Below are 23425 nucleotides of genomic sequence, written 5' to 3'. Positions count from 1 at the left end.
GGGGGCTACAGAGGGCTCGGCTCATATGAGGCAATGGGGGCTGCTTGGGGCAATATGAGAGGCAATGGGGGGCTACAGAGGGCTCGGCTCATATGAGGCAATGGGGGCTGCTTGGGAGCAATATGAGAGGCAATGGGGGGCTACAGAGGGCTCATATGAGGCAATGGGGGCTGCTGGGAGCCAATATGAGAGGCAATGGGGTATACTGAGGGCTGATATGATGCAATGGGGGCTAATATGGCAGGCAGTGGGGGCGGATATGAGGTCTGATTGGGGGTCATTTACATTGGGGTCTGATCTGAGGACTTGTTAACATTGGGGGTCTGATTGGGACTGTTAGCTGAGGTCTAATGAAAAATATTTTTTACTTATTTTCCTCCTCTAAAACCTTGGTGCGTCTTATGGGCCGGTGCATCTCTCCTTTCTTAATATGGTCCATGTGAAATAGAAAATAAAACCATATGTTTTCGCCAAAAATGCACTAAAAACGCAACAAAAACACAAGTGCATTTTTTAAAAAATATATATATATATATATATATATATACGGTCCATTTCCATGGTTTCTGCGTGGTTACAGTGCCTGTCCATGTATCTACCACATCCCTGTACAACGACCACCAGACATCATTATGTCGTGGCGGTGGTCACAAGGTTGGATGTAATAGTGTCACGGACACCCACGTTCTCTTGATGTGGGGGTGAAACCTCACCTGTCTGGTCAGAGCCCACAGAAGAGCTGCTGTAATGTAAATTGCTGACAACCTTACTGCTGGCTGGGATAGAAAGGTGTCAGGAAACAAGCTTGCGGTCAGAGCACCCATGCCTTTCTCCTGCTGAAGGCAATGGACATGTGGGCATCAGAGCTGGACCGAGAAGCAATGCGAGAAGGCGGGCTGGTCTGATGAATCATGTTACATCATGTGGACGGCCGGGTGCGTCGCTTACCTAGGGAACAGGTGGCACCAGGTGCACTATGGGAAGAAGACAGGCTGCCAGAGGCAACGTGATGCCTGATGAATCACGTTACATCATGTGGACGGCCGGGTGCGTCACCTGGAGAAGAGATGGAACCAGGCTGATCTGCTGGAAACCTTGTGTCCTGGCATCATGTTTAGGTGACATGTACCACCTACCTAACCACCCTACAAACAAGTACCCCCGTCATGGTGCTGCTCAGATACATCAGGTCTCCCCAGCTCAAGTGTATTGTGACTACAATGGGCGGTAAAGCAGTCGTGAAGTTTTTTGGCAGCGCCCGGGGCATGCTCAGCCGTGCCTGTAGTGCATTCATCCAGTGGGAGTCATGTGTAAACATCGTAATTGACTACTAAATTTAGAAGGTGAACAAGCCGTGCCTCTTGGGCGTTCCTTACCTACAGTAAAATATCTACTAATACCAGCATTTCCAAGGTGCACACCCTACTGACGAGCGCTGTGCATGCCTGTCGCTGCAGTCCCCCTTCGCTTCCCTCTCTCTGGTCACAGTGTGACGGCAGTTTTCGGCAGCCTAGGTGCTCCTCCGGTTGTGCTGGACTGACAGGTAGGAGTGGCCGCTCTGTTCTCAGGACACTTCCTCATTCTGCAGCTGCTTCTCTCATGACTGGAGTCCCAGGTCGGCTGCGATCACAGGACGGGGGAACAGCATGAATCAGGTGGTGGAAAACTTGAGGGGCTTCTTGGCCAGAGTGGAGTCTGCAAAATACAATGGGGGTGAGGATTCCCTGGGCAAGGAGTTTCAGGTGAGGTGGTGATTACGGTACTATTATTACTACTGTACTTTAATACTCGGCTCCTCCAGCTCTAGGACTGAATGGGGACTGTCACTCTGCTATTCCGGCTAATATACAACACTACATCTCTTCGTGTACTGACACTCTGCTACGCGAGCTGATATATAACACCGCCACTGACTGGATAGTACAGCTCTGCTATTCTAGGTCATAATTTGATTGGACAGCGCCCTCCAATACTCCACTACTACACCAGACAATGACGCTCTGCTACATCCGAATATCTATAGATTAATTATTCTACAAGGCGTCGTACACACGACTATATGTATTTTCCGGTCCACAAACTGCAGATACCGTCTATGTTACAACCATATTTTTGCAGACCCATTGACTTCAATGGTTCCATGGTCCTCATTCTATGGCCAAGTATAGGACACGTTCTATACGTATAGATGCGGAAAGCAAAATGCGTACCAATGACCCACTGAAGTCAATGGGTCCGTGCAAAAAAAATAAATGAATACGTCACACGGACCACTTTGCAGACTGAAAAACGGATACGGTCGTGTGCATGAGGCCCTAAAGATTTCCACAAATAAACCAGACTAGACAATAAACATTTCGCCATCAGGCCTAGTGTGTATGGGGATCAGTGATCCCTCTAGCGATCGCTCATCTCCATACAGCGAGATTGCAGCATGTCAATGCAGCTTTCACCTGCTATAATGAACAGTTCATTCCCGATAATTGCCTGCAGCGCATATAAAGGGGCCTTCATCACTACGGTCTACAGGAGCCTGTCCCTACTATTCACAAGTGTAAGGATCTTGGACACCTCCATTCTATTTGCTGGGTCAGGTCGATCATCTCCAAACTAGTATGTAGTTAGTACTTTATCAGACCAGACCTACCAGAAGGTGGTCTGATAGATCAGGTTACATTGTGTGGACGGACAGGCGCGTGTGCCTAGGGTAGAGATGGAACCAGCGTGCCCTATGGGAAGAAGACAAGCTGGTGGAGTCAGTCTTCGGCTGGAACCTTGGGTCCTGGCATCATGTACCACCTACCTACCTGGTATAGACAAGTACTGTACCTCTTCATGGCAGCGATGCCCCCTGATGGCAGTGCCCTCCTAGAGCAGGAGAACACCTCGCCACACTGCAGGAACTGCTCGGGAATGAGGAACAGGAAAAAGAGAAGGAGATTATGACTTGTCTCCAAACTCCTAGCTCTGATCTGATCTGACATCTGGCCATGATCTACTACACCAGCCCGGTATATACTATGCTGTATATATCACTACTACACCAGCCCGGTATATACTATTCTGTATATCACTACTACACCAGCCTGGTATATACTATTCTGTGTATATTACTACTACACCAGCCTGCTATATACTATTCTGTATATATCACTACTACACCAGCCCGGTATATACTATGCTGTATATATCACTACTACACCAGCCCGGTATATACTACTCTGTATATCACTACTACACCAGCCCGGTATATACTATTCTGTGTATATTACTACTACACCAGCCTGCTATATACTATTCTGTATATCACTACTACACCAGCCCGGTATATACTACTCTGTATATATCACTACTACACCAGCCTGGTATATACTATGCTGTGTATATCACTACTACACCAGCCCGGTATATACTATGCTGTATATATCACTACTACACCAGCCCGGTATATACTATTCTGTATATATCACTACTACACTAGCCCGGTATATACTATGCTGTATATATCACTACTACACCAGCCCGGTATATACTATTCTGTATATATCACTACTACACCAGCCCGGTATATACTATTCTGTATATGTCACTACTACACTAGCCCGGTATATACTATGCTGTATATATCACTACTACACCAGCCCGGTATATACTATACTGTAGATATCACTACTACACCAGCCCGGTATATACTATACTGTAGATATCACTACTACACCAGCCCGGTATATACTATGCTGTATATATCACTACTACACCAGCCCGGTATATACTATTCTGTATATATCACTACTACACTAGCCCGGTATATACTATTCTGTATATATCACTACTACACTAGCCCGGTATATACTATGCTGTGTATATCACTACTACACCAGCCCGGTATATACTATACTGTAGATATCACTACTACACCAGCCCGGTATATACTATTCTGTATATCACTACTACACCAGCCCGGTATATACTATACTGTAGATATCACTACTACACCAGCCCGGTATATACTACTCTGTATATCACTACTACACCAGCCCGGTATATACTATACTGTAGATATCACTACTACTCCCACACAGTATTTATAATTCTGGCCACTTAGCATACTGGAATAATACCGTAAACCAGGTCATGTTATCTTAACACATTTTCCTGCTACAACCAGTCCGTCACATCTCTTCTTTCTCATTTGTCTGTGATACAAGATCTGTATTGGAAATCTTTTTTAATCCTACACCGCTCCAGTGCACTGCTATAAGACTACACCAGTAATACGCTCTGCCGGATTCCCATTTCCTGCAAATAATGCGGATTGTGGGTTTCTGTTCACATAGATTGCGTGATTTGTCAAAGGAAGCGACCAAAAATTCCTTCGATGAAGTCCTCAGTTTCTCCCCCCAAACGGTTTCACTCTCTAGGCTGTATAGGGCCTTCTCAGGAAATTTCACGAAGGTCAAGGCTTCCACACTTTTTAAGAAATGGGAACACATCACCATGGATGAGGAGATTGGGGTTAAGATCCTGGAAGGTTGGGGTAAGGTACGCCAGTGCGTGGTAGGTGAGACTTGGCGTGAAACCTTTTTTAGGATGATGCACCGGGCAATCTATGGTTTTAACTTTCCGGCCTCTCCCCAGTTTCCGGATCGTATCACACATTGTCCCAATTGTAAGTTGGCGGCTACGGATTTCTGGCATGGCATTTGGACGTGTCCTGAGGTAGTCAAATTCTGGGCCGCTGTGATAGATTATATTAAGGAGAACTGGTCGGTGGAATTGTCTATGGAACCCCAGGCCCTGGTCTTTCATTATATCCGCCCGGTGAACCAGACTCGGATCCCGATTTTGTTGCACTCAGTCTTATTAGTAGCCAAAAGAGTCTTGCTCCAAAGATGGCTTACGGATGCCATGCCAGACATTCCTGCTGTGGTCTCTGAATTGAAAGTTCTTTTGGGATTTGAAAGGATTGAAGCGTCTAGGCACAAAGAAGGTTCAGCTTCCAAATTCTTTAATAAATGGCGTACTTTTATTGCCGCGCACTTTAGTCCGCCGGAGACTAGGGAATTGGTGAAGCCCTTTCAGTATACCTCGTGGTATCTTAAAGCTTCTCTGGGTAATACCCTGGGACCCCTGGCAGTATAGTCCTGCCTCCCCCCCCTCCTCCCCCCTTTTCTGTCCCTCCCCCCTCTTTCCTTTCTTTTCTTTCTTTTGTTTGTTTTTACTTCTTTCAGAAAAATTGGAAAATGCAGTCAGATTCATGTATACTATACTCATGTTCCTCATGTAACTGTTTGTGCCCCCTGGTTTTCTCTGGAACCCATGCGGGGAAAGTGTGTGTAATGATTGATATGTGGGTACATGACCCGTGCCTTGTTTCTTTTTGATGAATCTGCTTCAAATAAACAGAATTTAAAAAAAAAAGACTACACCAGTATAGTACAGTACAGCATAGTATAGTACAGCATAGTACAGTATAGTATAGTACAGCATAGTACAGTATAGTATAGTACAGCATAGTATATTACAGTACAGTATAGTATAGTACAGTCTAGTACAAGTATAATAGCAGATTTCTGACATAATGGCATCAATATTCATATCCTATTAGTTAATGCCTGAGATATACACCGGATGTTATCCCCGACTACATGCCACGCAGTACTGGCGGGCTGGGCACTCAGCTGAGGCCACATACAGCCGGCGGGTATCATCAGGCCCCTGTTCACCGAGGAGTGGGGCGTCCATTTATCACTACCACCCCCTCCCTGTACCTTTTTTTGAACCCAGGCCACACCATAGGCTGAGTTCTTTCCATACATACGTGCATTATTAGACCTTTTTTTCCACATTTTTCCCGATACGCCCAGTTCCCCCATGTTTCCCCTGATGAGCCCGTTAAGGCGAAACATGCATGTAGGGATTAACAAGGATAGGGCGAACTAGGGTCATTATTTAGGGTAAGGTTGCGGACGGGGTCGCCCTTGTCAGGGTGGGTGCTCTGTGGTTGGGCTATTAGGGCCAGCGTAGCACCCCCATTTTTAGGGCAATATCAGGGACAGGTAGTCCCAGCCCCCGTCCTATCTGCAACTAAGCCCCATTGTTTCCCATGGACACCCTCATCTTGTCTGTTGGGAGAATTGATGCGCTTTGGACCCTAACAATGGCGTGTGCGGTCAGATGGCTTTCATTTGAAGTGCCGCCGTGCACTACTATCTCTACCTAAAAGCTTTCGGTCTTTTGTGATGATTTATTGTGACAGAAGCTTTGGGTTACGTTCCTTTTTTTTGTTTATTTGTATCATTATTAGTCATCTAGAGGGCTATGTATTTTGTGCATTCACACAACCATAAATGTTTTGCAGTCTGCAAAGTGCAAAGTGCGAATCTGCAAAACACGGGTATCGGCTGCGTGCGTTCGGCATTTTGATATCCCTATAATAGAAATGCTTATTGTTGTCCCCGATTGCGGACAAGAATAGGATATGCTCTATATTTTTTTAAATGAATAAATTGCGGACCCAGAACTACGGTGGTGTGAACGCACCCTAAGGCTGCAGACTATGAGATGAGAGGAAGTGGCCTCTGCGCAGGCTGTGGACTCGAGGCCGGCGCCTCTACATAACTTCGGCGGATCCACCGCCAGCGCAGGGCCTTATTAAACGCCGTTCTTAATAAATGACCCCCTAAATGTTTGACACAAATGTCAACTGAAGGGCGCAGGTAATGTAAATGGGCACAGTAGCATATCAAGTGGGTGCAACGGTTCCCAGATCTGAAAGGAAGCGATGTATAGAAGCCTATATGCCTCGTTTGCTCATCGATATACGATCCGCCTGCAGTAAGGAATAGATTGTGTCGCTCCGGTTCTCCCTGTAGATCTTTTTTTATTACCTGGCTGTAGCAGTGATGTCATGTCGACAACATGTGGCCACTGCAGCCAATCACTGGCCTCTTCGGTGCACTTCTGAGGTCAGCGATTGGCTGCAGCAGTCACATGTGATGCCACTGCTACAGCCAGGAGTATCAGGGCAGCAGTGTGGGAGCTGTCAGGTACGTAACAGTCTATTCTTTATTACAGGTGGATCACATGTGATTTTTGTTTTTTCTCCTGAACAACCCCTTTCACTTCCTACACGGTTTCCTCTTCAGGGCTGCCTGAGAAGATGATAAAAATAACTGAGGTGGAAAGAGGACTTTGCTGCTCAGAATATTACAGGGTGACCTCTAGAGAGGGGGTAGGTTTATCGCAGGGATGCTCAACCTGCGGACCTCCAGCTGTTGCAAAACTACAACTCCCATCATGCCCTAATAACTGTAGGCTGTCCAGGCATGCTGGGAGTTGTAGTTTTGCAACAGCTGGAGGGCTGCAGGTTGGGCATCCCTGGTTTATCGGAACTAAACAAATCCATTAAATGGGTTCTCTCATGAGTACTGTAAAAGAATGAAGACCAGACATCATATAGTACATGACAATCACTTTCTAAGGCCTCTTGCACATGACCGTATGTATTTTGCGGTCCGCAAAAATAACGGATGACATCTGTGTGCATTCCGTATTTTGCGGAACGGAACAGCTGGCCCTTCATAGAACAATACTATCGTTTTTGTCCTTAATGCGGACAATAATAGCACATGTTCTATTTTTTTGCGGAACGGAAATACAGACATACGGAAGCAGAATGCACACCGAGTAAATTGTTTGTTTTTTCGGACCCATTGAAGTGAATGGTTCCGCATACGGTCCGCAAAAAAAATGGAACTGGGGGGCGTTGCCAGCCATGGAGGAGTAAAGATGCGCCACTAATGGACAAAACCTTGAAGAAGGGTAGAGCCCGACCATCGGCTCCCCTGGCATCCTCCCAAGGCGACTTGCCGCGTCTGTACGTCCGGCAGTCCACCTCACCGGCTCCCACTCTCAACGGCCGCGCCATGCGCTTACAAGATGGCGCAGGCACTCATGCCACGCGGACATCGAAAGCGCTCCCTGCAGTGCCCGACAGCCTTCCCTTGCAAGTGGGCAGGCGCTAATCAGTGCCCTCCTTACCTGCTCCTGCAAAGCAGCCTGCACGGACCCACAGTCCAGACCGAAGTCCTTCTGCCACCACCAGACCGCGATATCTACAGACACACCGCGGCCCTGACTCTCCCCACTGGCTCGAGCCTCAGCAATCCACCGCCTCACTGCTGCTTTATACACCACCGCAGGTCAGTTCAGAGGGCTCACCCTCCTCACAAGAGGCTCCCCAAATGTCCCCCAACTCTGCACTGAGGACCTCAGCTGACGCCCTTTGGCCCAGGGGATATACTCCCCAACTACCCATGGCGCTGGATACCCTAGACATCCATCAGGGGCCCCCTCGTGACCAATATTCACCACATCATGGTCCTCATCTCCTGCAGCAGCTCCAGGATCTGACACAGAGGTCCCCCAACCAACCGGCACCCCGTGACCTCTCTTCCCCTGCTGCACAAGACCCCTTTCGTCCTCCTTCCTGACGCTGGTCTACAGGCTCCTCATGGGACGATACCCGTCCACCACAGTCTGGAGCAACGCCACCAGGCACAGGGGCCACGACTGAACCTGCGGATATACCCCCCAGGGACTTCCTATACACTCCTCCCTGAGACAGCCATCCTCTTTTGCTTTATTTGATGAGGATGCCAGGATGCCCACCATGGCGGATTTGCGCACTCTTATATGCTCTCTACCATCTAAGGCAGATCTATCCAGCTTCGCAGCCAATATCCTACAAGAATGTAAACGGGAATTCTCCCAGGTCCTATCTGAGATGGCCTCGCTCGACATCAAAGTCAATTCTGTCATGCAACCTTGTCAGCTACTGTGGAAGCTCTAGAAGACAAAGTCCAAGCCCACGAAACAGAACTACATGTCCTACAGCAACACCTAGACGATACTGAAAACCGCAGTCATCGCAACAATTTGCGGATTAGAGGCCTTCCAGAGTCCATACCAGCGGCGGGCCTACTACCCACGATAGTGGGAATCTTCAAAGGAATTCTCCCACATAGAGATTTACAGAGCACACAGGGCCCTGAGACCTCCTAACCTTGATAGCGCTAAACCAAGAGACAAGACATCATTTGCAGAATCCACTTTTATGGCATCAAGGAACAGATCCTGAATAAAGGACGACAGTCCTCCCCTCTATCCTTTGACGGGGTCCCAATCATCCTGCTACAGGACCTCTCACGCCACACTCTGTTGCAGCAAGCTGCCTTACGTCCACTATTGGATCTTCTCAAGGACCGAGGCATTCCTTACCGCTGGGGTTACCCATTCGCTCTATTTGCCGGCCCTAAAGGACATGTTGAGACTCTTTGTACTCCTTCGGACTTACCACATCTACTGCAACAGCCAGTCTTGCTACCGGTCAATCTGGGCCCATGGCCATCTATCCTTCCTCCTACTTCTGAATCATCGAGACAACCTCGTCCTCCTCATGCCGTCACCAAGGAGGCACCTGGACCAACTACATCAACTCCATGGGATCAGAGACGACGAGGATCAGCTGGTCCTAGACGTGGGTCCCCACCTAACTTCGTCACTTGAAGGACTGCCTGCAGTTTTTACTTGAGCCTATTACTTCACAGCTGCGATGGCTCCTCTTCTTCTCATGCCACCTTGTTCCGTTCACTTGCTCTTTCTCAGTGGCTGCTATTATTGACTGTCAGTTCGACTTGATAGGAGATGTGGTAGGCCTGCTTTTTCCTGGCTGCTACTTTCCCCCAAGAGTCTGAGACACTCCCTCGGGACTACATTGACCCTGGTGACTGTCTCTCTAGACCTTTTGGTGACGCAAGCTCTTTCTCTTGTTTGCGTCCTCTTTCTCTCTTCCTTTTCCTATTTTTCCTTACTCTTTTCTCGCTTTCTATAAGTTACCCTTTCCTGTGTTCCTTGTGTTCTTCACTCCCTACAGATATGACGTCACTCAAGATAGCGTCTGTGGCGAAACCAACCTCGCCACTGGGTTTTGGAGAGGCCTGTTTAAAAGCCTCTTGCCTCAGGATTATGGCCCATACTAACTTTTAAACCCCTGAACCTATTCAAGTTAATTTTGGATAGGTTTGTCCCCAAGTTATACTGGTTAAATTGATGTAAGTTATATGTATGGACAATGTAAACTCACAAAGTTGTTACAATTTATAATAAGTGTAACTTGTCAGCTTGGGAGATAGTTGAGTGGATAGACAGAGGGGAGGAATATGCTGGGTGTGTTTCTATTGTCCCATTGTGTGTTTAAATGGTGATGTCTGTCCTGTTGTCTCCACATGTGTATTGGCGATTTCCCTTTGTCCTGAGAGATAATTGGATTGCTCCTCGGTTGTCTCCAGGGCAGAGAGGAGGAAACCATGATGCATTGTGGGGATGTGTTGTATCTGTCCTGTGTCGCAGTCTCCCTTCTGGTCCCCTAGGGGCGTGAACGATTGGTTGCTGTACTTACATTGTATGTGTTGTAATATACTGATTGGTTGTATTTCAAAACCCTGTGGGCAGTACTATGTTTGTGGTTTGTGAATAAAAGAGGCTGTACGTGAAGTACAGGCAGTTCCTGTTTTAACCCTCAAAGTGAAGTGTCGTCTCATTCTTGGGGGGGAGGATTCATGGTATGCTGTTCCAGTTTGACTGCTAGGAGCGTAAACCTGTTCGTATGGTTTCCTATTTCACTGTCTACAGCATTCATATTCTTGGGAGAGGATTTATCTGCTTCTTCGGTTCGGTGATGGTGGTGTCTGCCAGAGTGCTTGAAGACCTCAGGAAACGCTAGGAGCATCCAGCAACGGAGGTACCCAGTCGGGGTGCCAGGTGATCCGTTACAGCGTCTTTCAATGTGAAGGGCCTCAACACCTCTGAAAAAAGAACTCGGGTACGCCACCATCTCTATCATCAGAAGCTACACTTTGTTTGTTTCCAGGAAACGCACTTTAAAGAGGGTGGTGCCCCTGCCATACGGCATTGGCATTACATAACCTGGCCCTTCGCAAATAACCCAGTGAACAAGACGAAAGGTGTCGCCACAGCGATACATAGATCTTTGCCTCACCAGGTGCTGGGCTATACTGCTGATCCTGAAGCCAGATACTTGATTCTTTCATTACTAATTGGTGGACGTGAATTCACTTTTCTCAAAGCCTATGCCCCCAACCTATATTCTGGACCTAGTTGATAAAGCCCTTCCCCTGATCTGAGGAACCTTACTCTTGACCCCACACTCGATCTTACCAGCACTGTGTCAGACTTTCTGTCGGATCACAGTGCGGATGCCACTCCTCTTCCAATGAAATGGGAAGCCCTCAAGTGTGTCTTGCGCGGAGTCTTTATTAAACATGGCTCCCATCTCAAGAAGAAGAAAGCACACTACCTCAAACTTTCACTACAAAAGGTCGCCTCCTTGGAACTTACCCACAAGTGAGCACTCTTCTTGCCGACTCTCCATGATCTTCAAAACGCACGTTTGGATGCCAAACGTTTGTTAAAAGCGTTCTACAAACGTGCAATATAAATCTGTCGTAGCAAATTCGACGAATATGGAAACAAGAGTGGGTGCCTGTTAGCAAGGGCTCTTAGGGGAAAACTGGCATACCTGCGATCAAAAACCCTGTGGATCGCATGGTACACACCACCACAGATATTGCGTCTTCTTTCCATTACTTTTATTCAGAGCTCTACAACCTGCTCCGAGCTTCCTCAACACAGGCAGATCACACACCTGAACCTTCCTCTCAGCTTCCCAAATTATCTGCACTAGAATCTACTGGTTTGGAGACGCCATTCACGGAAGTCAAGCTCCAAACGGTTTTCAGATCCTTGCCAGGGCGCAAAAATCCCAGGCCCTGATGGGCTCACAGCCAGGGTCTACAAGTCCTTTGCAACCTCTCTTTCCCCTTTTATGCTTCAGGTCTTTAACGTGGTGTCTCCTGGCTTCCCTTCCCGACGCAGACCACTGAGGCCCTCATTGCAGTCATCCTAAAATCCGGTATGGTCGCGCACTTATGTGCTAGCTATCGTCCGATCTCGCTCCTGAATGTAGATCTCAAAATATTTGCCAAGTTGATAGCCAACAGGTTAAATGCACTCTTACCCTCAATTATCCACCCTGACCAGGTGGGGTTCGTGCTGGGGCGGGAGGCCCGGGAGAATACCCTTAAAACTCTAGAAATCATCCATCATGCCAAAGCAAGAAAAATTCCCCTAGTGATCTTGTTCCTAGACGCCGAGAAGTCCTTTGACCGAATCTCCTGGCACTCTATCCACGCCGTTCTTTCTCATTTGGGCGTGGGCCCGGGTTTTCTGTCAAAGGTTTTCAGTCTGTACCAACAACCCTCGGCGTGAGTTAAGATCAATGGCACTCTTTCCCCTTCCTTCCCTAGTCATAACAGGACGCGCCAATCCGGAGATCTCAGGAATAAAGATCGGAGAAAGTGAATACAAATGTGCGGCTTTCGCAGATGATCTCCTGCTCTATATAACTAATCCCCGCATTTCTCTGCCGTCTTTGCTCCGTGAGATCTCCCGTTTCGGTGAGTGGACCAACTTCAAAATCAACATGTCCAAGTCGGAGGCCTTGGATGTCTCCCTATCCAGTGCACTGGTCTCTTCCCTCAAAACCTCCTTTCCCTTTTCCTGGCCACCAAATGGAATTACATATCTAGTTATAAAAATCACCACTGACCTAACACAGCTTTTTAGACTAAACTTCACCCCTCTCCTCCAACAAATCCAGAAGGACCTTGAAACCTGGCGTCAAAGGGATTTTTCCTGGTTCAGCAGGATTAGCATCATGAAAATAACTATGTTACCAAAACCACTCCATCTCCTGCAGACCATCCCCCTCCGTATTCCATCCATATTCTGGTCTCACATACGCTGATGCTTCACGCAATTTGTGTGGTCACCCGGTAAGCCACGAATTAAATGGGAAATAATGACCTGTTCTAAGGAGACGGCGGGGGGGTTGGTAGGTATCCCGGATTGCCGACTGCCTGTGCCCGGCTTTTAGACATCATCCGCACTGATACATCTAAGTCTTGGGTTCACATTGCACGTGACTTCTCTTCCTGCTCTATAACGGTCCTACCATGGCTAACAGGCATTACACGTCCTACTCCCTCTAAGTTACCCTTTACAGCCCATCATACGTTTGCAACATTAGCATCCATAAGTCGCCACACCTCACTAATTGACCCTAAGGGTCCTCTGGTTCCAATAACGGACCATCCTCGTTTCCCTCCGGGACGCTTGTCTCTTCCTTTGGGGCACGAAGACCAGCCCAATCAGATTTTGACATGTCCTCTCGGGATCCTCACTGAAACCTCTATCTCAACTACTTGGGATCCCCACCCCATCAACCCGCAACTCCTTTGAATATTTACAACTAAAGCTCCTACACTCATCCATGTGTAAATCCCACACACTGACTCGAAACCTCACAACATTTGAGCCGATGTGCATCTCCCCCTTCAGCTGTTTTCAGAAACATATCAACCTGATACATCAACGCTCCTCGTGCCCTCCTCCATTCTGTCAGGGCTGGGAACAGGACTTGGGTATTCATCTCACCCCAGTCCAATGGAACAGAAGTTTTCTTCTATCTCACAAAGCACTGATCTCTACTAAGTCCAAAGAAACGAGTTACAAAATTATATCCAGATGGTACAGAGTACCTGCGTTGCTCCATAAATGGTTCCCCACAGTGGAGATGTCACACGGAGGAGGGCACGATGATGAATATCTGGTGGCACTGTACTATTCTACGTCCCTTTTGGAACCTTGTACACAAGGTTATCGGAGAAGTAACGGGCCTCCCCATCCAGAATTCCCCGGAAGCTCTTCTATTGTTTATACTTGACCTGAATATCCCTGCCTACAAAAACTCCCTTTTGAAATATATGATCCAGGCAGCAGAAAACAGTAATACCACCTCATTGGAAACCCATTTCTCCCCCGTCACCGGAGGAGGGGTTTGAGGAGATTGCCCTATATCAAAGAATGGAGGACCTTATTAGTGTGACGTCCTTGGACACCTCACGTTACTTGAAGACGTGGGGCCCATGGGACACGTTCCGCTCCTCGGAAACTTTTTGAAACATACAACTGTAAATTCCACATATCTAGACATTTTCACCCTCCCACTGTCTTATGTCTTCTCTTAAACAGTTGATTCTGTATTGATTTAATGTTCTTTTCTCGGCTGTTACGTGGATCACTATGTCGAGCACTAAATGTTCTACGTGCTCCCTCCTAATGCATGTGTGCTTATTTGTACCAAATTACACAGAAAGAAAATGTTATGTTAAAAACGGACACGGAAAGAAAATACATGTGTGTGCAAGAGGCCTAACAAAGCTAGAACCAGCTCTGTACCTCACATGGCTCCAGAGATCTATTGCTCTGCTAAACCTATATAAGCTGGCAGCTAACGGAGTGTGTCCTTACTGCTACAGATTTATCCCTGTTAAAGGATGGAACTGAGCATGTGCGACCACCTCAGTCAGGTGGACAGAGAAATAAGCAAAAGAACAAACAGCAGGTGGCGCTATACAGATCCATTTTATTGAATAACTCTTTGGCTATCCCAAATTTTTAATTACATGTTATTATAAAACTATTCAGATCCAGACGCTGGTGGGGAAAATGCAAAATACTTTTTGTGGGACAACCCAAACATTGGCTCTATAGTCCGCAAAGGAAAACACATTATGTCCACTCTCTTTTGCTGTTTTTTCATGAAGTGGACATTTCACCCTGTTACGAAATGTCACATCCGACCTCCCACAATGCACTGCCTTCTTGGACACGTAATAAAAAAACTCACTGCCCTATAACTAAAGCAAATCACTTCCAAAGTTAAACAAAAACTTAGGGACGCGATCCTCAAGGTGTCCCCTATCACCGTACAATGGGTGCCCCCCCTGTGATAACTGGGAAATTTAGTGGAAAACTGGCATTGGCCAAAAGTGACCACAATTAATACCTTTAATAAACACAAATATGTCAAAAAATTTAAGAAAAAATGTCATCACAAAACTGTCTAGCAGCCTAAACCTGAACGCCTCCTACATCCCAGATGATAAAGCAAGATTAAGGCTACATGCACACGAACGTTGTTTGTTTCCGTGTCCGTTCCGGTTTTTTTGTGGACCGCAAAACACATACGGTCGTGTGCATGTAGCCTAATACTGCTTGTTGATGGTTTCCAGTCTAGATTGTTTTTTTTTTTTCAACACTGCACTTGCCTAATTGCAAAAATGTAATGATATATCACAAATGTACTATATCTTGCTGACTTTAGGGCCAGTGGAACTGGTGGCCTGAGAATAACACCTCATTTATGTCACATTTGTCCTCACGGCCCACCACTACCCTTTTTACACCTTTGTTGTGGTTGTTGTTTAACTAAAATCATCAAATGTATTTTGAGCTTTGTATAGGGAAGTCTTATATACAGTATATATATATCTATGGGGTGAGTGTTACCAGAACTCGGTTTCTGCTTCCTTTCGGACACAGAGATCCCCTTTGTTTCATTTTTAGCTCTTACTAGCAGAAGGACCCGGCTTCGCACAGGTATATTTCATCTATTTCATATAATGTTTGTGTGTGTCGTTAAAAGATATCGACAGTATCCCCTATAACAGTGACATCTACAGCACCTCGCCCCCTTAACAGTAACATCCACAGTGCCCTCCACTTTAACAGTGACCTCCACAGCAGCCACCCCTTTATTAGTGACCTCCACAGCAGCCACCCCTTTATTAGTGACCTCCACAGCAGCCACCCCTTTATTAGTGACCTCCACAGTAGCCACCCCTTTATTAGTGACCTCCACAGTAGCCCGTCTCATTAACAGTGATTTCCACAATAACCCGCCCCTTTAACAGTGACCTTTACAGAGCTCTGTTACCTTAAAATGTGACCTCCACAACACCCCGCCCCTTTAACAGTGACCTCGACAGCATCCTGCTCCCTTAAGAGTGATCTCCACAGCAGCCTGCCCCTTTAACAGTGACCCCCACAGCAGCAGCCCCTTCATTAGTGACCTCCACAGTACCCCATCTCCTTAACAGTGATTTCCACAAACCCCGTCCCCTTAACAGTGGCCTCTACAGCAATCTGCCTTTTAACACTGACCTCTATAGCGGACCGTCCCCTTAACTGTGACTTCCACAGCAGCCTGCCCCTTTAACAGTGACCTCCACAGCAGCAGCCCCTTCATTAGTGACCTGCACAGTACCCCATCTCCTTAACAGTGATTTCCACAAACCCCGTCCCCTTAACAGTGGCCTCTACAGCAATCTGCCTTTGTGACCTCCACAGCAGCCTGCCTCTAGGGTGGCCAGTTTTAGGCCGCACAATCCAGCTTTCAGACTCCCTGTCCTCTGTCCAGTGCAGGGCCTGGACGGACACAGGGATGTTCTTTTGAACAGCTCACTCTCAGACAGCAGCACTGTGCTGTCTGAGTGTGAGCTGCAGGGAGAAAGTCACCCTCCCTCCCACCCCTGCAGCTGACAGAAGTTGATTTTTACCTTAATTTTTTCAATCCCCGTCTGCTGTCTTTTGAGGGTGGCCTGAATGGCCACCCTACCTGCCCCCTGAACTGTGACCTCCACAACACTCCGCTCCCTCAACAGTGTCATCCACAGACTGCAGGTGACAATACAACACTACATACATCTTACATCCAGGGACATCTCCTGTCATGTAGATCTTCTCTTTCCTCTTCTCCTCCGTTTGACCCAGACCGCCATGACAAATTCTTTCAGCCACATTTAGGGCCAGATTTATCACGACTCTGACAGCTCACTCCACTTTCACATATGGCTAAAGTCAGTTTTAGCCAAGTCAGATTTATGATCGGCCCTTTAAGACTGTAATAAATGTGGTTTGACGGTAGCAGTTATCCGTCAGTAAGCAGCTTTACAAAAGTCGCACATCTTTACGAAAAAGTCGGACGTTTTTATGAAAAAGTTGCATGTTCTATTAAAAAGTCTCATAAGATAAGCATGGTCCTCACTGGAGTGAAATTGAGACTTTTTTGCGACTTTTTAAATAGTCCCAATAGTAAATCTGTCTAGGGATTTATTTACATAAGAAAACACGCCCACTTTCAGAAAACTGGCGAGCATAGTGCAGAGCAGAAAAAAGTCGCAAATTTGTGCGCAGTTTTAGCGTTTGGGACTTTTTCACTCCATTATTCTGACCTGAGCTAATGATAAATCTGGCCCTTAGTCTTTACAGAGTTTGTTACACAGACACGTTAGATTTCTCATAATTGGGGTTATTTATCAAACTGGTGTAAAGTAGAACTGGCTTAGTTGCCCATAGCAACCAATCAGATTCCACCTTTTATTTTCCAGAGGAGCTGTCAAAAATGAAAGGTGGAATCTGGTTGCTATGGGCAACTAAGCCAGTTCTACATTACACCAGTTTGATAAATGACCCCCAAATGGCCCTATAGTGTCTACAGCAATTATAATGTCCCCTAGAGTTCCCCCAGTAATAATAACACCCTATATTGTGCTCCAGGTAATAATGCCTGTATAGTGTCCCTGAAAAATAATGCCCCTAATAACAATGCCCCCACACTGTCCCCATATAGTAATTTCCCTCACACTGCCCCATATAGTAATTTCCCCCACACTGCCCCATATAGTAATTTCCCCCACACTGCCCCTATAGTAATTTCCCCCACCACTGCCCCATATAGTAATTTCCCCCACACTGCCCCATATAGTAATTTCCCCCACACTGCCCCATATAGTAATTTCCCCCACACTGGCCACCATATAGTAATTTCCCCCACACTACCCCCATATAGTAATTTCCCCCACACTGCCCCATATAGAAATTTACCCCACACTGCACCATATAGTAATGTCCCCCACACTGCCCCATATGTAATTTCCCCCACACTGTCCCATATATCCCCACACTGCCCCATATAGTAATTTCCCCACACTGCCCCATATAGTAATTTCCCCCACACTGCCCCATATAGTAATTTCCCCACACTGCCCCATATAGTAATTTCCCCCACACTGCCCCATATAGTAATTTCCCCACACTGCCCCATATAGTAATTTCCCCCACACTGCCCCATATAGTAATTTCCCCACACTGCCCATATAGTAATTTCCCCCACACTGCCCCATATAATTTCCCCCACACTGCCCCATATAGTAATTTCCCCACACTGCCCCATATAGTAATTTCCCCCACACTGCCCCATATAGTAATTTCCCCCACACTGCCCCATATAATTTCCCCCACACTGCCCCATATAGTAATTTCCCCACACTGCCCCATATAGTAATTTCCCCCACACTGCCCCATATAGTAATTTCCCCCACACTGCCCCATATAGTAATTTCCCCCACACTGCCCCATATAGTAATTTCCCCCACACTGCCCCATATAGTAATTTCCCCACACTGCCCCATATAGTAATTTCCCCCACACTGCCCCATATAGTAATTTCCCCCACACTGCCCCATATAGTAATTTCCCCCACACTGCCCCATATAGTAATTTCCCCCACACTGCCCCATATAGTAATTTCCCCCACACTGCCCCATATAGTAATTTCCCCCACACTGCCCCATATAGTAATTTCCCCCACACTGCCCCATATAGTAATTTCCCCCACACTGCCCCATATAGTAATTTCCCCCACACTGCCCCATATAGTAATTTCCCCCACACTGCCCCATATAGTAATTTCCCCCACACTGCCCCATATAGTAATTTCCCCCACACTGCCCCATATAGTAATTTCCCCCACACTGCCCCATATAGTAATTTCCCCCACACTGCCCCATATAGTAATTTCCCCCACACTGCCCCATATAGTAATTTCCCCCACACTGCCCCATATAGTAATTTCCCCCACACTGCCCCATATAGTAATTTCCCCCACACTGCCCCATATAGTCAATTTCCCCAACACTGCCCCATTATAGTCATTTCCCCCACACTGCCCCATTATAGTAATTTCCCCCACACTGCCCCATATAGTAATTTCCCCCACACTGCCCCATATAGTAATTCCCCCACACTGCCCCATATAGCAATTTCCCCCACACTGCCCCATATAGCAATTTCCCCCACACTGCCCATATAGTACTTTCCCCCACACTGCCCCATATAGTAATTTCCCCACACTGCCCCATATAGTAATTTTCCCTCCACACTGCCCCATATAGGAATTTCCCCCACACTGCCCATATAGTAATTTCCCCCACACTGCCCCATATAGTAATTTCCCCCACACTGCCCCATATAGTAATTTCCCCCACAACTGCCCCATATAGTAATTTCCCCCCACACTGCCCCATGAAGTAATTTCCCCACACTTGCCCATGAAGTAATTTCCCCCACACTGCCCACATATAGTAATTTCCCCCACACTGCCCCATATAGTAATTTCCCCCCACACTGCCCCATATAGTAATTTCCCCCACATGCCCCATATAGTAATTTCCCCACACTGCCCCATATAGTAATTTCCCCACACTGCCCCATATAGTAATTTCCCTCACACTGCCCCACATAGTAATTTCCCCCACACTACCCCATATAGTAATTTCCCCCACACTACCCCATATAGTAATTTCCCTCACACTGCCCCATATAGTAATTTCCCTCACACTGCCCCACATAGTAATTTCCCCCACACTGCCCCATATAGTAATTTCCCTCACACTGCCCCACATAGTAATTTCCCCCACACTACCCCATATAGTAATTTCCCCCACACTACCCCATATAGTAATTTCCCTCACACTACCCCCATATAGTAATTTCACCCACACTGCCCCATATAGCAATTTCCCCCACACTAGCCCCATATAGCAATTTCCCCCACACTGCCCCATAGAGTAATTTGGAATGGTGAGGCAGGCCCGTGTACATCAAAGCCCTGCGCGCGACACTATACTGGCGCGCGATGGCGTCACCACGCACGCCCCAATTATAATCCGCCACTGACTCAGAAAGCTATGGTCAGTGACCTCAGTGGACAGTAACATGTTCTGTCCTGCAGTCTAAGGCTACTTTCACACTTGCGGCAGAGAGATCCGGCAAGCAGTTCTGTCGCCAGAACTGCCTGCCGGATCAGGCAAAACGTATGCTAACTGATGGCATTAGTAAGACTGATCAGGATCCTAATCAGTCGAAAAAATGCATTGAAATGCTGGATCCGTCTTTCCGGTGTCATCCGGCAAAATGGATCCGGCATTTATTTTTTTCACCTTTTTTTCAGTCTGCTCATGCGCAGACCGGAAGGACGCATCCGGCATTCCGGTATTCTGAATGCCGGATCCGGCACTAATACATTCCTATGGGAAAAAATGCCAGATCCGGCATTCAGGCAAGTCTTCAGTTTTTTGGGCTGGAGATAAAACCGTAGCATGCTGCGGTTTTCTCTTTTGCCTGATCAGTCAAAACGACTGAACGGAAGACATCCTGATGCAAACTGAACGTATTACTCTCCATTCAGAATGCATGGGGATAAAACTGATCAGTTCTTTTCCGGTATGGAGCCCCTAGGACGGAACACTATGCCGGAAAAGAAAAACGCAAGCGTGAAAGTGCCCTAATACAGTTTTACACACAGAGCCCGTCTTATCTTTTACAAACCCATTCTGTGCAGCAAAACAATAATTCACTACTATACATCAGCCCACAAGCATGTCAGCCACTAGCCATATGATCGGTGATTTTGACTCCCATAAAACATGAATGAGGTAGGAGGGGAAGAATTTTATCAAAAAGGGTGGCAATTGGCTAAAACATTATATTTACAAAAATGATCACTGTCACGTCATTAAACAGGGATCATTTTGATGGGAATACCCCTTTGAGTCCGTCATCCACAGCGCCTTGCCCCTTTAAAGCTGACCTGCAGCAGTGAAGAAAAATGGTTGGGTTGTTATGGAAACCTGGTGTAAAACTGTGTGTATGTGGAGACTAAGGACCTGAGAGCTTCTATTGGCTGATAAGGGTCATGTGACCGTGTGTATGAAAGTTGGGATATGAAGAGAAAGACCTGCAGGCTTCTATTGGCTAATGTAGGTCATGTGATGTGCCATATTTGCATTTTTTGGGAATATCTCAAGAGCGGTGTGTGCTAGAGCTGAGACCCCCACAAGATTTATTTCCAGGGAGCAAGGAATCGTTGAAATCGATGGTTGTGTTTTTGAGTGACTGCGGAACACACACATACATACAGTATATACGTCCTTCTTTACATATAGATAGATTAGATAAACCCCCAGACATCATCATTTCAGAAATGATCATTAAAATGACCTAAATCACTTATTTTTTGTAGTTGTGGTTGAAAATAGCTTCCCTGGCGTTTTTTATGGCAGCATGCTCTGGGGTTGGATTTTTTTTTTTAGGGAATTCCCATGGACACCATCAATTTCACTGGACCCCTGACAACAGGCAATAAGCCAAGTCCAGAAATCACCACATTTCTGACACTTGTTTTTGTTGGTTTTTTTTTTTTTTGCAGGAAATCAAGAATCGCTCCGCAGCTTTTCGGCAGGAGGGCAGCTATTCCACAGATACGGGGGGAAGCCAGGAAAACCTGAAAAAGAACAGATACAAGGACATCCTGCCATGTGAGTGTCCTACAGAGAACCTATGACCCCGACCAGAGACGGAAACCATCTTTATGATGTACCGTTATACATCAGACAGAGAAGAGCACTGGGAAAGGGTCTGACTCAGACCTGATTACTGCTCCTGAGAGCTGATTACTGCTCCTGAGACCTGATAACCGCTCCTGAGAGCTGATTACTGCTCCTGAGAGCTGATTACTGCTCCTGAGACCTGATAACTGCTCCTGAGAGCTGATTACTGCTCCTGAGACCTGATTACTGCTCCTGAGAGCTGATTACTGCTCCTGAGAGCTGATTACTATTCATGAAAGCTGATTACTGCTCCTGAGAGCTGATTACTGCTCCTGAGAGCTGATTACTGCTCCTGAGAGCTGATTACTGCTCCTGAGAGCTGATTACTGCTCCTGAGAGCTGATTACTGCTCCTGAGAGCTGATAACTGCTCCTGAGAGCTGATAACTGCTCCTGAGACCTGATAACTGCTCCTGAGAGCTGATTACTGCTCCTGAGACCTGATTACTGCTCCTGAGAGCTGATTACTGCTCCTGAGACCTGATAACTGCTCCTGAGCGCTGATTACTGCTCCTGAGACCTGATTACTGCTCCTGAGAGCTGATTACTGCTCCTGAGAGCTGATTACTGCTCCTGAGAGCTGATTACTATTCCTGAAAGCTGATTACTGCTCCTGAGAGCTGATTACTGCTCCTGAGAGCTGATTACTGCTCCTGAGAGCTGATTACTGCTCCTGAGAGCTGATAACTGCTCCTGAGACCTGATAACTGCTCCTGAGAGCTGATTACTGCTCCTGAGAGCTGATTACTGCTCCTGAGAGCTGATTACTGCTCCTGAGACCTGATAACTGCTCCTGAGACCTGTTTTCTGCTCCTGAGAGCTGATTACTGCTCCTGAGAGCTGATTACTGCTCCTGAGAGCTGATTACTATTCATGAAAGCTGATTACTATTCATGAGACCAGTCTTATATGTAAAATAATTAGTTCTAATTAAATTAAGTTTACATTCTCATGCATTTCAATAGCAAGGAACTGACAGAATCCAATATATGGCAGCAGCACTGAGAGGGTTAACTCTATATGTGACTCGATGTACATTTTCCTTATGATATAGTCCGGTAAAGCCACAGATGACATTGATCATAGAGGCCAAGACTGACTCTCTAACTGCGGCTTTCATGACGTTGTGAGACTACAACTCCCAGCATACCCTGACCTCCTAGGCTGACAATAGCTGGAGCACACAGGTTCAGGAGCACGTCAATGATTTTCTATCTGTTTCAGATGATCAGACCCGTGTTCCGGTCACGCTGCTTGAGGAGGACGCTGGATCTGATTACATTAATGCCAGCTTCATACAGGTAAACCACTGAGTGGACGCAGATTTTCCGTTTATTCCGCCTGCTCTGAAAGGTTTCATCCAGCGATCGGCTGCTGAAACCGCTGGGAAGGACCCGTTCAGTGGCTGCTATTATACTGCATGTCTGGCTATGTGATAAACGGACGGTTCACATCCGCTAAAGCAAGAAACGCTTAGTGAGCGGCTTCCCTGGTTGGTACCTAGAGGGGCGTCCTGAGCTTGGTACCCCCTTTGATGTCCATAGGTCCATGATAGATGTTCAGTAGATGTGTGGTCACAGCCCTCCCTTTACTACCCACATGTCTGAATGGTGACTTACGGACTTTCATGGCACATCCACTGGATCTCCTGTAAACTGTGATACTATATTATATACTCTACAGCAGGCATCCTCAAACGGCGGCCCTCCA

General features: G+C 46.8%; 1 protein-coding gene across 3 annotated transcripts in view; it reads left to right on the top strand.

The window, feature by feature from the left end:
* The first annotated feature begins 1549 nt into the window (after positions 1-1549).
* PTPN18 (protein tyrosine phosphatase non-receptor type 18) overlaps positions 1550-23425 on the top strand; it is a 41743-nt gene continuing 19867 nt past the window's right edge. For all 3 annotated transcript variants that reach the window (XM_044305507.1, XM_044305505.1, XM_044305506.1), the window contains exons 1-3: positions 1550-1742; positions 21536-21644; positions 22940-23016. In XM_044305507.1, the coding sequence (XP_044161442.1) occupies positions 1647-1742; positions 21536-21644; positions 22940-23016 (282 nt within the window). In that variant the 5' untranslated portion in view covers positions 1550-1646. The remainder of the gene's footprint in view (positions 1743-21535; positions 21645-22939; positions 23017-23425) is intronic.

Source organism: Bufo gargarizans, chromosome 9 (genome assembly GCF_014858855.1).
Source record: "Bufo gargarizans isolate SCDJY-AF-19 chromosome 9, ASM1485885v1, whole genome shotgun sequence".
In the NCBI taxonomy this organism is placed as follows: Eukaryota; Metazoa; Chordata; class Amphibia; order Anura; family Bufonidae; genus Bufo; species Bufo gargarizans.
This window is presented reverse-complemented; position numbering and strand designations above follow the sequence as displayed.